Source organism: Stenella coeruleoalba, assembly GCF_951394435.1.
Source record: "Stenella coeruleoalba genome assembly, chromosome: 5".
In the NCBI taxonomy this organism is placed as follows: Eukaryota; Metazoa; Chordata; class Mammalia; order Artiodactyla; family Delphinidae; genus Stenella; species Stenella coeruleoalba.
Window position 1 is genome coordinate 99,962,061 of NC_137150.1, and position 18,209 is coordinate 99,980,269.

Here is an 18,209-nt window from a genome sequence, read left to right on the forward strand (position 1 = left end):
TTAGTATTTTTGTCACATCTGATTATGCCCAAAGTTAATAACAAACTGTTCCAGCTCCAATGAGAGTTGCAAAATACAGCCTTTAACCAATATGTATGTAGAATAATTTGTTACTTGTACATCTATTTAGCTATCCAATCAACTTTTACTGAACATCTGTCATATGGTAGGCACTAACTCAAACTGACACACCCAATCCATTCCTCCAACAGTTTAAAATCTAGTAAGAGGGTTTCCCTGGTGGCGCAGTGGTTGAGAGTCCACCTGCCGATGCAGGGGACATGGGTTCATGCCCCGGTCCGGGAAAATCCCACATGCCGTGGAGCGGCTGGGCCCATCAGCCATGGCCCTGAGCCTGCACGTCCAGAGCCTGTGCTCTGCAACGGGAGAGGCCACAACAGTGAGAGGTCCGTGTACCGCAAAAAAAAAAAAAAAAAAATCTAGTAAGAGACAGACATTTAAATATTGTGAGATAAACACTGTGATATGCACTGAGTTCCTGGTGTTCCCCCAAAAAGATTCTTAATTCAATCTTTGGCAGTATAAGTTTTCCCAGAAAAGACTGAAAATCGTCTTTGCCTTTACCAAAAAAAAAAAAAAAAAGAGAAAGCCAGAGAAGGTGGGGGTTGGTAAGAGAACTTTCCAGATAAACTCAACAGCACTGTCTTATATCCAGAGATAAGAGGAAGCAAGTTACTAACACAGAAGAAATTATCAACACAAAAGTCTCTTTAGTAAAAGGTAGAAGGTAGAGTGGCTGAAGATAAAAATGGAGAGGCAGCTATGGGTCACAGGTTAAATGATATAGGTAAGGGAAGCAGGGGTTAGGTAGGGTAGAGACAGGATCAGATCCTCACCTTAGAAGATCAGTTCTGGCAACAAGATGAAGGATGGATTGGAAAGGTTGGTGGAAGGGGCCAGAGAAGACCCAAAGCAAGTGGATAATTTAAAACACAACCATGGTAATTTGGAGAAGAATGATGAGGAGCCAGATTGATGCACTGATGATAAAGAGTGATTTAAAAGAGCTTTAGGAGGTAGAATCAACAGGACTTGGTGACTTGTTATGGGGCATAAGAGTAAGTCAATCACTTAAAATACAAACAAATTTATAAAAATACTTGGCCTACTATATTTCATTTAGTTGTTAAGTATTTCACTAATAATCCTTTAGGGTTTCATGAGAGAATTTAACTTTGTATGTGCTTGCTTTGGATTGAGTATAGACTCTTTCATTTATGAATGAAATGGTTTATAAATATTTGAAATGACTATAGTTAAAATAATTAGAACTTTCTGATAAGACCAGAATCTTAGCTTAGACTATACAATTTGGGAGTTCATTTTAAAAGGACAACTGGAAACTCCTCTCGGAAGTAGAAGACAAAGTTAAAGTTTTGTAAGTAACAATGCAAAAAATAGAATAAAGACTATATTATGTAAATCAAGGGTAATAGCTTAAAGTAACCCATATCTTTAAAAATAGATATTTTTACGAGAAGACACCTTCAAGACTATACATTAAAGAACAGTGGAGATACTGGAAAATGAATAGCATACATACTTATTTTTCAGCTGCCCTGAGAATATAAGCTGATTACATATTCACAGATGTCAGTAAATACTTTCAATTCTGATTTCCTAATTCATTGTTATCTGCTTTTCTCTTACTTCTCTTCCTTACCACAGAATTAATTTCATCATTATCCAATACATGTTCTTGCAACCAGTGAAAAATAAGGCAGAAAGCCATTTACTTACTTACTTACTTGTAGGGTTTGCTATACAAGAAGGAATATTCTGAGATACGGCAGAGAGAAGTGTCACATCTCATAGTTGCTCAGGTATTAAATATTTAAAAATTTATGGGCTCTAATAAACTATGTATATTTATTCACCTGTTTCCCTGATTGCCCACATGCAGGGGAGATCATTTACCCATGCAAGATTTGATAAAAGAAGGCCTATAATATGGGGAGGGGGAAGGGTAAGCTGTGACAAAGTGAGAGAGTGGCATGGACATATATACACTACCATACGTAAAATAGATAACTAGTGGGAAGCAGCCGCATAGCACTAGCACAGGAAGATCAGCTCGGTGCTTTGTGACCACCTAGAGGGGTGGGATAGGGAGGGTGGGAGGGAGGGAGATGCAAGAGGGAAGAGATATGGGAACATATGTATACGTATAACTGATTCACTTTGTTATATAGCAGAAACTAACACACCATTGTAAAGCAATTATACTCCAATAAAGATGTTAAAAAAAAAAGAAGGCCTATAGCTCTGGATAATTCATGTTCCTGTATTATCCTCAAGGAATTCTAACTTCCATGGCTTTTCACGTTTTCTGGTCGAACTCAATAGAGTGCCATCTCCTATTTTTTCTCCTGTCGTCATTGTAGTCATCATCATCATCGTCATCATCATCAAGTTTACAATCTACCTTTACAATTTGGTAGCTCATGCAAACGGAATTTATTTTAAAAATATTAAAGATCTGCACCTGGAGATTTAGCAGTAACCTGGTCAGCTCTGGATGTACGGACTACCCCACTCTACATTTTCTCATGTTTTTATCTCTGCATGTGCTATGTTCTCCATTCTCTTACTACTGACTGGTTGCCCTTCAACTACTGTTTTGTCTTGTTTTGTTTTCTGTTCTCTTAGAACTTTTACTTGCACATGATTCTGGTTAATCAGAGCCCCTCTGCTCTACTCCTTTTCCATGCATGAATCTTTTGGTGAATCTTTATGGCAGAAGTTTCTGATTGCCATTTCCATTCAGCTCTGAACTTAGAAATCCTAAATTCCTAAAAAGGAATGTGATTGCTTTAGCAATTTATGGAAATCATATGTGAGAGATGACAGGTAGCTGATTAGCCAATTAATTGGATGTCTTTCAGCCAGGTGTCTACCTTTGTCTCATTAACTTATGGTTGAAGGAATAGGGCATCTGGGCACTAACCATAGTGGAAATCCCTCAACAAGCCTCTTGGTCAATTTACTTAGAAGATGGTGTGAGAAGGACAAGCTCTAACATTTCTCTAATTGTGTTCTCTAATTTCTATAACATTTCTAATATACTTATTTCGACAAGGATGTTTTGGGTTTTGTGTTGGACTACTCTATATTTTACCCTTTAGCTTACAGTCAATAACAGACATGTATAAAGAATCATTTATTAAAAATGAGACACGAAAGAACAGATTCAGAAGAAATACACTAGAGGAATATTTCTTTAGTTCTTTTCTAAGAGAAAAAATATGTAAACAATCTAAACATGCACCAAATATTGTTATGCCACTAACTAAACAACTGTACTTAACAATTAACCATTCTTAGCTTTGGGGTATCCTTTGGTCTTCAAAGATGAATTAATTTTTATTAGCACTTCTCAGTAACCACATATCTTTTGACACAAAATCTGGATCATTGTAATAACACTGTAACTAGATTAAGATTGCACTTGAGCGAATGTATAGATTATTTTACACTCTCCATAGCACCAATCACAATGTTGAAAATCAATCCATGTTACGCTGAGTCACTAACAATCCTGGTTTTGGGATTGAGATGACACTGGCTTTAGTACCAGCTAAATGTCACCACACACTTGGGCAGGTGATGTAACTTTTCTCAGGTTCAGCTTTTTCATTTGTAAAATGATGCTAATAATACTTACTTCACATAGGCATTATTAGGATTAAATGAAAAATATATAAAATGCTTAAGCACAGTTTTTATTGCAGACCCATGACATTAACAATTTGAATGTTTGGGGTTAGAAACTTACATTAAGTCTCCTGTGAAGCCAACATATGTGGAACTAAATTTCTATAAGCTCCTGGGAGTGTCATGGTCTACTACTCAAACTGCACACCATGGGCAACTCTGATGTCTCCCTTTATTGAAAGAAAAGCAGCAGTAATGTCATAATCAAAGGCATAAAAGCTTGATTCATTTTTTAGATTAAATGGACTTGAAAATAAAGCCAACTGCTACCAGTAGTGATTGAGGTGATGAGAAAGTGAAAAATTCAGACAGTTCATTGAATAAAAACAGAAGGTAGAGAAAATTAAGTACAATCATAATTTGTGAAACTCTTTAAGCAAATGTTTCAGCCACTTATATACTATACAATGTTGATAACAGTTGTAAATGTAAAAGAACCACTTTGAAATATGCCAGAGCACTCGGTTCTTCTTAACAAGGCCTGCCCTAAGGAAAAAGTACTTTACCAGAGCCCAACCTGCCTGCTGAGGTTTTGACAGAGCCTAACCTACTTGAGGAAAGGAAAATACCCAGCTCTATCCAGCTGTAGGCTTCCATGTAGGAGGAGGGAGATACCTAACTTCAACTCCCTCTAGCCATCCTGTCCATCTACCTAAGGGGGAAAAAGGAAATTGAGAAGCCCTGGTAAAGTTCACAGTCCAGGGGTACAGGCTCACCAAAAGCCTTAGACTTAATTATAGGACTATAAAACACTTTTTCTCCCCCCACAGCTTACCACTGTATTACTAAAGGCCTATTTACCTCAGTTCCTTTTACCCACACATCATGTCTACCTTCCAATTAAAAATTACAAGATGCAAAAAGCACTGTTTAAAGAGAAGAAGCATCAGAACCAGAGTCAGATATGTCAGGAATGTTGGAATTATCAGACCAGGGATTTTTTTAATTTGCTAAAGGCTTCAATGGATAACTTGGACAACATGTAAGAACACGTATGCAAAGAGATGGAAATCCTAAGAACAAATCAAAAAGTAATGCTAGAGATCAAGAACAATGTAATGGAAAATGAAGAATGCCTCTGATGGGCTCATTAACAGACTGGACATAACTAAGGCAAGGATCTCTGAGTTTGGGATAGGACAATAGAAACTTTCAAAACTGAAAAGCAATTTCTTTCAAATGTGAAACAATATGATTGAAATTAATATGACGGATATTTAGAAAATTACCACATATGTTGTGAAGTTTCTCAGAAGGAAAACTATCTAGATATCAGTTTTGAAAACAATAACTGACACATCTATTTTTAACAGAAATTATAACTAAACCTTATAAATATTTTCAGAATTCAAACACATACATGTATTTTTGGATAATTTCAATGTACTACAAAATGAATAAAAATGCAGCACTAAAATAAGCTACTATGATAAATTGGTTCTTACTATACGAAATACAGAAATTAACTATCAGTATTAGTAGGTATTCCATTCTCTATCATAAACACATTCTACCTTTGATTTTTCAACTTTGGAACAATGATATTAGGAAATAATGGGCTCTGACATATGGAATAAAGTAGCTTTCTACACAGTTTAATTGCAATATAAGCCTCTTGTATTATAAAAATCATTAGTTTTTTCATTATAAGAATCATTAATGACTGAATTGTTAGGTTCACTCATAACTTTTATTTAGGCATAAATGACTTGTATCCCTTTTTTCTATCTCAGGGTAAATTTCATAACACTAATTCACTATATTTAACAGGTAAGATCATATACCCTGTATGATCTTGCATTATTCAAACCCTAATGATCATCTAAGTCACAACATGCACGAAATACATATAATATACATTTGAAACCAATATTTGGCATCTGAGAAACAAAGTTTTCCAATCTCTGTCATAATCAATATAAAATGCAACTTAATATCCAATAGCACTTTTTCTTCCTACTAACGTTCATTTTTCTCTTAAATTTTTGTTAAAGCATACTTCACTGCTGAAAGGGAAGTTAGATTTTGAATACTGAAGTGCATATATCTGTGTCTGCTACAACTTTGCAACCTAGATCTGATCTACCGTACAGTAGCAACCAACAGAGGAGAATGGGGAAAAAAATCTGGAACAAGCAAATCTTTCATTTTCTTCCTAAAAATATTACTATAAAAGAAAATAATGATGAAAATATTTCAGTTGAGTTGATAGGGTGCTTAAAAATCAAGTTTTTTCATCAAGTATGTATAATTTTAGGAATAAATTAAATAATATTTTATGGACTTATTATGATTATGAAATACTATGCTTTAACTAACAGGTTTTATTCAGGTATAAGTACCTTTAAAAATCAGCATGTGGCTACCCAAATAAGTCACTTATCTTTTCAATTACAGTATTAAATAAAAAAGCCATATGGCTATTAAATTTTAAGAAGTATCAAATATAACTACTAAAGCTCAAAGGAAACAATATAAGTTTTTAATCATGGAATCCAATTTTTATATTATGAAAAGTCTTTTATTTTTCTGGTTAACAGCAATTACTTTTTATTAGTCAGAGTTAATACTGAGCCAAGATGCCCCAATATGACAACCCCCCACGGTTGTGTGGCACTGAATAGGGACTGATATGTAATGGGTATTAAGGATTTTGAATGTCACATTTAACTTACAGGCCCTCTTACTGTATTCTCTTTCATGTACAATGTTATATATTGGCTAAAAATAAATTGAATAAATAAAAATATCAAAGAAAAGAGTAAACATGAGAGTTAATGTGTCAAGAAAATTTATATAATTTTTTTCACACATTTTCAGATTATGAGAACAAACTCAGGAGATATATATTTTTTAATTGTTTCTTTTGTACAAAGTTATTGCCTGAGCCATGTCTTTCATGTTTCTTTTTTCTCATTAGCATTAAAATAGCATCAATTCTTAAAGATTAGCTGCTTCCTTCCCAGGAGATTTTCAAAACTGAAATATGTCCTTCAGTTTTGCACAGAGTAAGATTTAGTATTAACCAGTTATTAGTTACTAATAGCAAATAGAAAATCCAGGGCATATGCCTAAACTTAATGTTTGTGAAAACACTTTTACAGTATTCACACAACTTCTATAGTGCTATGCAAAAATTTTTATTGACACAGCATTCTTTCATTGATTATCATGGCACTCTGTTAGCTACTCCACGAGATCATCATAATTTTATTACCTTAGTGTAGTACATAGACAGATAAAGGATAGAAGGGAAACTTACAGGATAAAGTTCTTAACAGTTTCGAATTATGTAGATATAAAATTCTTAACATTAGACAGTGAGAGCACAGTGTTAAGAAGTATAACCACTGGTTCCCAAATTCACTGAAGTATTCATTCTTTTCTAAAACCAAGCTCCATACTCTATACAAATATAATTATTCAACTTCACTCTGTTCTCAACATATCAATAAGAACACCTATATTTTGAACATCCTTTGCTAACAATTTTCCAAGGTGTCTTTCATTTCCAAGGATTTATATTATTGTCTTAAACAAAAGAAAGCTTCAATAATTTTTGATTGTTTAAGCAAATCCAGAAAGTACTTCTACTTACAGGGGCTGAGATACACACTATGTAAATCAATTAAGACACTGAAATTCTAAGTCTCCTACAGTATGGCTTAGCCTATAATTGTAGCCTTATTTCCCACCACATCCCTTCTCTTCAGCCACACAAATTATTCTCAACGTCCCTAAAACTTAATGCATACATTTAAGAATTCGGTGCCTGTCTTCAAGCTATTCTCTCTTCCTAAAAGGTGCCTTCTACCCTCTCTTCCAGACCATATGTGATTCCTTAGATTATAAGAAAGAGCTGATGGGTCACATCCTACTACCAATCTTCCTCAAGCAGAATTCATCCTTCCCTTTATTATTCTTTCACAAAACATTACTCGAAACTACCTGAAGATACTCTCTTTGGCCTTATGATTGTGTAGACCTATTTCCAAACTGCAAAACAGTACATGGAACAAGAGAAATGTGTTACATTGAATTCTGGACATGACTTTTAAAAAAAGAAAGTGTATTTTTGATGTTGGCAAAAATGAGTTGAAAAGCAAGAAAATAAATATATTTTCTTTTAATTTTTGCAAGCCTAAAAAGTCATTTGCTCAAAACTATTCATCTATTTTCCATATTTGCTGACCAGAGGTGCTTATGTTATATTCAAATAACCAGTAATGGTTTTGTTTACAGGCACATCATGAATGCCTACTCCTGTAATTACATCAGCATGTTACTAAGGGTGGAATAGGTATTTTTAGTAAAAAAAAAAAAAAATCAAAAATTAAAACCACTATGAATTAATTAACTAAAGCATATAGTTTATATGATTCATAATATAAATCATACATTATATGATTTCAAAACTATCTCTTAGTTCAATTCTTTATGGAAAGAAAATTTTATCAATTTGAAAGTTACTCCTAGGAAATACTTTATTCAGAGAAGCACCAAATATACTTTATATCATAAGATTGTCAAATATATCATCTATTGTCTTTTCTACCCATGACATATTTGTAAAAACAACTGAAGTAGTGTCTCTGAGAAAACGCAACTTTAGTTAAAATGGCCGTTCAAATTGGCATGGCTCAAAAAACCTGAGAACCTTAAAAAATTACACAATTTCAAATAGATTTAATTATAATTTTAATACACAGGTATAAATGGTAGTTTAAATGTTATACACTGGTTTACAGTTCCTATAGATTTTAAATTATTTAATCAATTATGATGTCTAGATGATTTTCATTCTTGCCATTTTTAGAAGATTGTTTTCAAAGTTTTTCTATCCTTACTAATTATTTCCTCACTTGTTTTAAACTACAAATAGCACTAAGTAAAGCTCTATTCCTGTCTGTAATCTATCCTCTTCATTAAAAGAGAAATTTAAGTTGTATGTTTTCTTTAAAATTTACTTATGTCATCTATCCATTTTATTGTTTCCCTTGGTTCACCTCTGTTTTATCTAATTCATGAAGCTTTATCCATATCTATTATAAAATATGTCCATGTGCTCCTATTTTCAAGTATGCCTACTGCTGACACTTGCCATATATGCATTATTATTTGGGGGGATAATCTAAAAGTCAAATAGCCTATTCCAAGGTAACTGAGTATTCAATTTACTTTTGAATCTCTGAATCCATGTGTTATTGTTCCCTCTGTAGTCTATACGTATTGCTCATTGCCCTTTATCTTTACATGGTAGAATCTTCAAAGAAATAAAAAGCACCTACTGTGAAATACATGTGAAGATTAAAATATGTTTGGCTTAGAAATTTTGCTGTATTATTTCCTCACTCTGTGACCATGAAGAAGTTATTTAATATACCTGAAGCTCAATTTTCACATCTTTCAATAAGGAAATTTATACTTGATTTCTAGGACTCATGTGAGTAAAGTGCTTTGAACAAAGCCTAGCATATGGTAAATGCTCAATGAATTTTTAACCATCTTTTCCTTTTCTACCTTATTCTATCATATTTATTTTCTACTGTAGTCTCCTTCCCTGCTTCTTTCTCTTTCCTCTTGTTCATTCTTGGCTGGTGCCCAAAATGTATATCTCAGTTTAGTAGTATGTTTATCAAGGGGATAAAAAATCTGAATCAATTATGCAAACAGCACACATAAGTAATTGCCTTTTCATAAAGTTTCCAATGTTCCTCTCTGTTAGTGTACCATAATACGTATACAGGTATTAGAGTCAGAAATAATTTAGTTTGAATTGGAATCCATCACTCACTATTTGGCCTATAACTTCTTGGTAAATTTTGTTCCTTACCATCTTTAAAACTGGGTTTCTCCAACAGGGAAAGAAAACTAAGACATACCTCATAGGGCTGTTGTGAAAAAAAGGATAAAATTCTTAGTGCAGTGTCCAGAAAATAGAAAACTATGAGGTAAGCATCACTTTTCAAACAATTCTGCCCTCTCTCTATAATAAATCAGAAGTAGAAAAATTCCCCATTTCATAACACCTATGACAAAATCATTACAAGAACAATAGCAGTAAGTTTATTTGTAACTCTGTAAGTCCCTGTGTCTCCTGGTTACCAGTTTGCTTTAAGAAATGCAGCCTGATCAAGCCAAACACAATCACTAGAACAGAGCACAACTCCTTCCGTTCCTCACATGATTCTTTGGCTATGACAACATGAGGTCAGTGATAGTATGACTGCTAATATTTTTGTCATTCTTTTTCCAGAAAATGAAAAAGTGGGGCTTATAAACTACTTAATATTTGTAAGTTCTTATAAGTTACTTCATATACTGAGAAAACAAGATATGTATATATCTTGAAAGGGTATTCCAAAAAAGAAGTTTCATTCACTTCTTGAAAGTAATTGTGATAAACTAACACACTTAACACACTCAACGAATACTGATGTTTATTCATTTTAATGAAAATAAGATAATGAAGGTAAGAGCATAATCTTGGTTTAAAAGATACATTCTCAGAAATGGTTTGACGAGTGCTATGTAAGAATAAAATTTAAATTTCAGAAAAAATAAAGCCATAGTCTATAAACAAACAAATAGAAATAAATAAATAACCTGTTAAAGACAGAAACATTAAACTCTTCATAGGAATTTTTAGTTGAAAATACACATTTAGTGAATAACTGTTGAATAATTGCTGATATAAAAGTCAAATTGAAACAGCATTGCTGGAATGATTCTAAAAATATAAAACAATTTTGGGTCAACCAACTTTTTTCAGATTTAAATTTGTAGATGCAACAGAAAAAGCAATGTAAAAAAGTATCAAGGAAGAATGTGATGAATGAGAAAAACACAATTTCTAAAAAAAGGAAGAAAAGCTAACCAAAGTATATCTGAAAACAGCTGACTACCTCCATTATTGAAGATTTGCTTAAATAGACAAAATCTAGGTAAAAAGCAGCACAAACCACCCTTCTTATTTTAGCTTGAAATAAAAAAAGTAGTAGGAATACACTGACTGTGAAAATGATGCAAAATGTATCAAAACATATAAAAAGTCAAGTACAACCATAGCTAAAATGATGTCAGTACCTGGAAAAGTGTACTTAGTAAGTAAATTATACATTCTTATAAGCCTTTCAAAAGCAACTACACTCAGCTAACAAAAGCCTGATCATAATGTATCTTTTTGCCACGTTCAAAAGACACATACTGCTTTAGCAGACTCATATTTTCTAATGAATACCAAATTGTTAGTATCTGGAAAATACACTTATGCTATGATAATCTAAAGTTTGTTTATGCACAAATACTCAGTCAGGTTACCAAATTTAACAAGCATATACACAGAAAAAAAAAGTGTCTTGAACATAAAATTTTATTTCTAAAGAAAATATTTATATGATAGCTATTCTAATACTACTATGTATAAACACTATATTAAAGAACAATTACTAATTTAGAAGAAAGCAAAGAATTTTATATATCATTCCCATTGGTTAGCAGTTCTAATTGCATTTTAATCTTTCCTATGTAGTCTAATTTATACACTAAAATTCATACTTAATACAGCCAAAACCACAGTTTTTCTTTCTTTATTATAACAGACCCTAAAAACCTAACAAGAAAAACAATTTTAAAAGATATTTAAACTTACCCCATTTAATGGATATGTTTTCCATCCTAGCTCTCCCAGCACAGTTGTTGTATCAAGCAACACAACTGGAATTAAACAAAACAAAAAAACTTGCATGAACTTCTCAATTGACATAAGAATGAACCAGTTATTTAAATCATTAATGTCAACGACCTTTAGTATTATTCAACGTATTAGCTTTAATAAGTTGAATTACTTTAAAATTATTTGTAGGCACTAAATCTTAATATATAATACTTAATAATATTGAGTAAATATAAAATATATAAGGTGGTTATAAATTAATTTTAAAATAGCGTGGTGTTTAACAATGCTAAATGAAATAGATGACTGAGTAACAGTACTAACAAAGTCATTTTTAACAGCTGACTTTTAAAATTGATGAATGTTGGAGAGGTTAATCAAGAGGATATGACCACCAGATGACTCAAGCTGGACCTGAGCAATAGGTGGGAGGTTCCTTAGCTCCTCCCCTGTCCTTAGAACTATGCTCTGCCTATCATTCCCACAGTGATAGCTGTTCCGAGGACAGAGCCCTGAGAGAATAAGGTGCTACTGAAACCATCTGGATGGTATACGTGACTGAACCCAGTTGAAGTCTCTAAGCCTCTGGTGGTCAAGTGTAGAGATCTACTCATCTGACAGGCGCCCAAGATAAGCCTTGTGCATAAGCTCCCTTGCTTATTAAAACTGCCACCTACCAATCTGGAGTGATCTACCTGTTTCTTTGTTCTCTTTCCTCGCCCTGCATGAGTACAGGGTCACTTTGCAAACCAACAATGAAATAATCACCTTTGCTTTTCCCCCCATTTTCATATATAGTCTTTTTTATACCACATTAAAGAAAGAAAAACTTTTAAAGCAGGCCTGCCTGTATATTTTCTTTGTGTGTTATTAAATGCCCTTATATGATTGGCAAAGTATGAAAACAACTCATTTTGAAGAAATCTATATTTTTTAAGTGTAGATTACATTATTATTGTATGTGTTAGTATACTTACTGCTAAAGAAGACAAAAGCAAAAATAAAAACCATGCACCTTTTTCCCTGACCAAATGTAACTCATAATCTGGTTGAGAAGACATGCAAACAAATAATCAGGACATACTCTGTTAAATTCTAAAACTGAACACTATATAATAGCTTAGGAATTAAGTTAGGCTAAGGCTGGTAGGGCAGGTCTGGGACAATTTCATAAAGGAAATGCAATTTGGGCTGGGCTAGGATGAGGGGGTCTTTAATCAGATGTGATGAAAAACAAATTTATTTTAGAATACCTTCTGTAAAGTAACTGAGCTATGACTAAATCAGTTCTCAGTTACTGGAATGGGGAGTAGGAGTAGAGATTATTTGGGGGGATAGGAGGATAGAAGGAGGCCAGAAAGATAGATGGAGATCAACAGGAGAGGATTTTTGAAGTGTTTCCAGCAGGTTAATGTGTAGGGCCCATGTTTCAGCAGATTTTAATTTTAACTATTACCTTCAAGTCCCCCAGATGCCGATCATGGACTGAACTCTGAGAAACAATCCTTTGGTATTTCATCATGAGTTTTAGTTCTTCATCTAGTTAAAAAAGTAGAGGGGTTTTTGTAGTTTTTTAAAAATGTCACTGAAGTCTGTTACTTGGCATCTGCTGTTTAGTGTCTATAGCAAGGACTCGGTGGGTTTTCTTATTTGACTGTGATACATTTTATTGATTTTTAGTATGAAACCATGCTTAAATTTCTGGGATAAATTCTACATACTCATTGCAGAATATTCTTCCAGTATATTCACTAAGCATACATTTGTAAAACTGAGCCATAATTCTTTGATTTTTATTGTGCAAAATTCTCAAAAATAATTTAAAATGTGGAGAAAACAGTACAATGAACCCTCATTGTACTAATCACTCTGCCTCAATAATTACAAACCTATAGCCAATCTTATTTCATCTATACATGTTTACCTACTCTCACTGCAAGATTTCTTTGAAGCAAATTCCAGTAATCATATGATTTCATCTGTAAAAATTTCAGTATGTATATCCAAGATAAAGACTCCTCTTAATACAACTACAATAACAATTCACTACTATAAATAGTATGTATTACTTAATGTCATCAAATATCCAGTCATTGTTTAATGTTCCTATGGTCTCAACTTATTTTAACAGGAAGTCAAGATCCAAATAGGTTCTATACATTATGGTGAGATCTTGTTTTTTTTTTAATCGATGGGTTCCCCACTTTCTTTTTTTAAAGTTAGGTTTATTGAGGTATGATTTACTTACAATAAAATTCACCTTTTTTAAATGTACATTTCTACGGATTGTGACAAACTCCTACTTCCATGTAACCCCCACTACAATCAAGCTATAGAATATTTCCATCACCACCAGAATTTCCCTTGTGATCCTTTATGATGAATCCTTTCCCCACCGCAGCCCCGAGCAACCATTAATCTGATTTCTGTCCCTATGGCTTTGCCTTTCCCATAATGTCAAATGAATGAAATTATACAGTATGAAACTTTTTGAGCCTGGTTTCTTTCACTCAGCATAATGCATTTGAGATTCATCTATGTTGCTATGTGTATCTATACATACAACTGAACACTCAGTTGCTTTTTATTGCTGAAAAGTATTCTATTGCATGGAATTCCCTAGCTGATGAACTTTCATATACAGATTTTTATGTGAACCTATGCTTTCATTTCTCCATGGTAAATAGTGATTGCTGGGTTATATAAAGAATGCTAATTCTTCAAGACTGTAAAACTGTTGCTTTACTTTCCCATTAGCAGAATGTCTGGTTTTCCAATTGTTCCACATTCTCACCAGAACTTGGTATTGTCCATTTTTTAAGGCATTCTAACAGGTGTGCAATAGTATCTCACTGTTGTTTTAAATAGCCAGTTATCTTTTCACTACATGAAATCAAATTTATTAGCAAAAATTTTGACCCACAAAAGTGGTCTTATCCCACATTCCAGATTTTCCTTTGCGTGAGGTATCATTGAATATGTTCCCCCATTCCCTGCATTTCCTTTAAACTGGTAGATATATTTAGTGGCTTGACCAGATCTAGGTTCCACTTATTTTTATTTTTTGTAAGATCACTTAATTGGTGGTGCTTTATAGTCCTTATATCAAATCAGGGAATATATCAATGTTTACTAGGGTCATGTAAAAAGGACACAGGAACCAACTGGCATAGGCTTCCACTGGCCAAAAATTTATAATTTGATCATACACAAGGTTAATGACTATAAGGGATTGAAACACTTCAAACATGCTTAAATCCATGCATTCAAAATGATAAAATATACCTACTAATAACTTTTGCAGTACGCTAGGAAATCATTATTTTTAAAAACTGGTAAATAATCTGAAAAGAATAAAACATTTATTTTGCTTTTTCTATATGAAATACTTCTGAATAAGGAAATAGTTAATGAAGGAACATTTCTCTTTTTTTACTTTATTTATTTATATTTATTTTATTTTTGGCTGCGTTGGGTCTTCACTGCCACGCATGGGCTTTCTCTAGTTGCGGTGAGAGGGGGCTACTCTTCATTGCGGTGCGCGGGCTTCTCATTGCAGTGGCTTCTCTTGTTGCAGAGCATGGGCTCTAGGCACGCAGGCTTCAGTAGTTTTGGCTCACGGGCTCTAGAGCGCAGGCTCAGTAGTTGTGGCACACGGGCTTAGTTGCTCCACAGCATGTGGGATCTTCCCGGACCAGGGCTCGAACCTGTGTGCCCTGCATTGGCAGGCGGATTCTTAACCACCGCACCACCAGGGTGCAGTGCATTTCTCTTACTGAAATATTTCAGTTAATAAATGAAGAAGGAATGATCAAATTAGGCTACACCATTTTCTACTCTTAATGTATTAATATATTTAGCTAATAACTTATGGTGCTAATATCACATAAAGAGATGAAAGGACACATAAAGGGCTAGAGCTTTTAAAAAGGCTTTCTTTATAGCCTCATTTACTCCATATTAACATACAATTCTAACAAGCCTAGAAGTAAAAGAAAGTACAAATACATATATATCTATATATGTATACATACACACATACATATACACATACACACACAAACACACACATGCAAATTCACAAAATGATATTTGATGGTGTGTGGGTTCACTCAGTGTAAAAAAATAATCTCACATATTAGAGGAAAAAAGCTGAAGATATTATAATAAATATTCAAAACTCTAAGCTTATCTTATTATTAAATAAATGTTATTTTATTTTTGGTATATACTATTGAAAAGAATTCAGAAGTATGTAATACCAGTATCCACTTTGGGGCACTCAAAAGTTTAATGTTACTCCTTTAGCACTTTATATTTTTGGAATACATCATTATTTTGCTAGCAGGCTGTTAAAGTAATGATAGCAATTCAGTCACTGTAGGAAGGATGGTCTACATATTTCCCTCTTGAAGGAATCTCCACATTGTCCTATAAGTTGTTTCTTTTTTAAAATGCTCAATTTACAGATGAGAAAACTGAGGCTCAGAGAGGTTACATAATTTTCCTTAGATCACAAAGTGATTACAACCAAAAGATTGATGCTAGAATATCCCTTAAAAAATATTTAAAACCTTTAAACTTTTTTTAAAGTGTTTTCTTCCTTCCTTTTAAGTTTGAATATAAAACCTTATCATTTGTTTTTTTTTTGGTAGATGCAGAGAAAAATCATTATTTATTTTGCTGATTCCAAATCCAGATAAGTTTATATCCTGGTTTTCTCATCAATGGGTTCTACAGAAACTTTACTGGTACCACCTACAAATCATGCCATTTAAATCAAGGGGTTTACTGGAGTAGAGTGTTCAAAAATCCCTAATATTGAAGTCTACCAATGGAGATTTCTTTTTCATAGATTGGTAAATTAATTCATTCATTGATATAATTATTTTTTCTAAAATATAATTGGGCTACTTGGTTCTTAACATTTATAATTTGTAAACTGAAATATATTCATTTCAAAACAAACAAAAAAGAAAATATGTATATACCTACAACAGTATAGATCCTTAGGAATTATTTTTTTTTATTTATTAGTAGCTTCAAGAAACAAGATTTGCATAATTGCTTTACTTTCCTCATTAAACTGCAATCATACCTTTTAAAAATTCTTAACAGCAAAATTTCAAATTTGCATTCCTGACAAGTGAAGGATGCATTGATATCAAAATAAAACTGAGGATTTATTTTTATTTTTAACACCATTATATGTGATACATGTTTAAATTTTATCACTTGCTTCACAGGCAAAGCCCCCACAAATTCAGGTTTTTCCGGCACACTAACAGCATTGGACCCGGCAAGGTGAGAGCTCCTCCTACTGGCTTTAAACAAGCGTTTTCTAGTCCCTACTTGAGTGCAAAAGTACTGTAAACTTAGGAAGGAAAAGAATACTCTGTCCATATTAACTTCAGTAAAAGTCAATACTTTTTTATTTTTAATTTAATGGCAAGATTTTAAATATAGAAAGATTAACACCAATGACTTATTTAGGGAGTACACATGAAAATATAATTATTTATTGATATCATAATAAATGAGAAATTGGGTAAACCAAAAAATAAATAGAAGTAGTAGATTGGTGGTATCAAAATAAAGTTTTTAAAATGTTTACTTCGTTTAATAAGCAACATAATGCACAGAATAGGCTAAACTATGTACAATTTTCCTATTAACTTTTAGAAATAAATCTCTAGCATATTATATTTTTCTCTGAAAATTTCTCTTAATTTATTAGTGCTCCCTTTACTCATTCTTTTGGAAGTTATAGGAAAATTTTATTGTGGCTAAAAGAAGATAACTGATAAAGACAAGGTTGATAGCACTGGACTAAATGTGAGAGTAATGAGTACCTAAGATTAAAAAGCTCAATGTTAATTTTTTTCCTTTGAATAATTTATCAGGTCTTGAATTTAAATTTCAGTAAATTTAAGATATATTAATTTAAATACAATTAGCATATAGTTTTATAGTATATAATTGAAGATCATCTTTATTCTAGCTGCACAATAAAAAAAGGATGAGATTTTATTTATATATCATTCTGAAAAATGTAACAAGGAAGAGATCAATCAACCCACTAAGAAGGTAGTTATTCTTTTAGGATAATTTTGCTGTAAAGATTCAAGTTAATGGTATATGAACTGAGTTCAAAGATTTATCAATATTTTTAAAAGTTCAGATAGCAGTAAACGCAGGTTTAGAATTTTCTCCAATAGACTTCATACAAAGAAAGGCAAGGCATTTCTTCTTAGAATCATTCCATTAGGCGCCTTTATTTTACAAATAAGACCCAGAAAGATAAAATTACTAAGTCACTTAGTCACAAGGTTTTTAATAGTTAGTTCCATGTTCCATTGACTGTAACAAACCTCCAGTAGCTCCAAAAAAAACAAGTAAAATAAAGGGAATACTTCTGACATCATGACCAGACATAATATAATCAGAGAATATTTCAAATTATAGACACAGATATATAAACAAACATGTATCTATCTATATCTATCTGTCTATCTACATACAGCAGTAGTCTATTTCAACGTTATCCTGTTTAGATCCTACTTTAAACTGGGATTCAGGTTACCACATTAAGTAATATTTTGACATAACTGCATGTGTTTGATTGACAAAAGTCAGTTTTAACTTCCAGATACTATGGTTCTCTACCCTCATATAGAGCCAGAATCAATATTTAATTCCTAAAAATAAATAAAGCACAGACTGCTTTAAGGAAACACAGGATTTTTAGTTTTACCCCTGGTATGTTCCTCTGTATCTTGACATTATTTTTAAGGCAACA

The 18,209-nt window shown here is 32.8% G+C and overlaps 1 protein-coding gene across 6 annotated transcripts in view; it reads right to left on the reverse strand.

The window, feature by feature from the left end:
• Positions 1 to 18,209, reverse strand: part of EPHA6 (EPH receptor A6) — a gene marked incomplete at its 3' end in the record, with an annotated part of 858,431 nt that overhangs the window by 798,670 nt on the left and 41,552 nt on the right. For all 6 annotated transcript variants that reach the window (XM_079923297.1, XM_079923296.1, XM_079923295.1 and 3 more), the window contains exon 2: positions 11,387 to 11,451. In XM_079923297.1, coding sequence (XP_079779423.1) covers positions 11,387 to 11,451 — 65 coding nt within the window. The remainder of the gene's footprint in view (positions 1 to 11,386; positions 11,452 to 18,209) is intronic.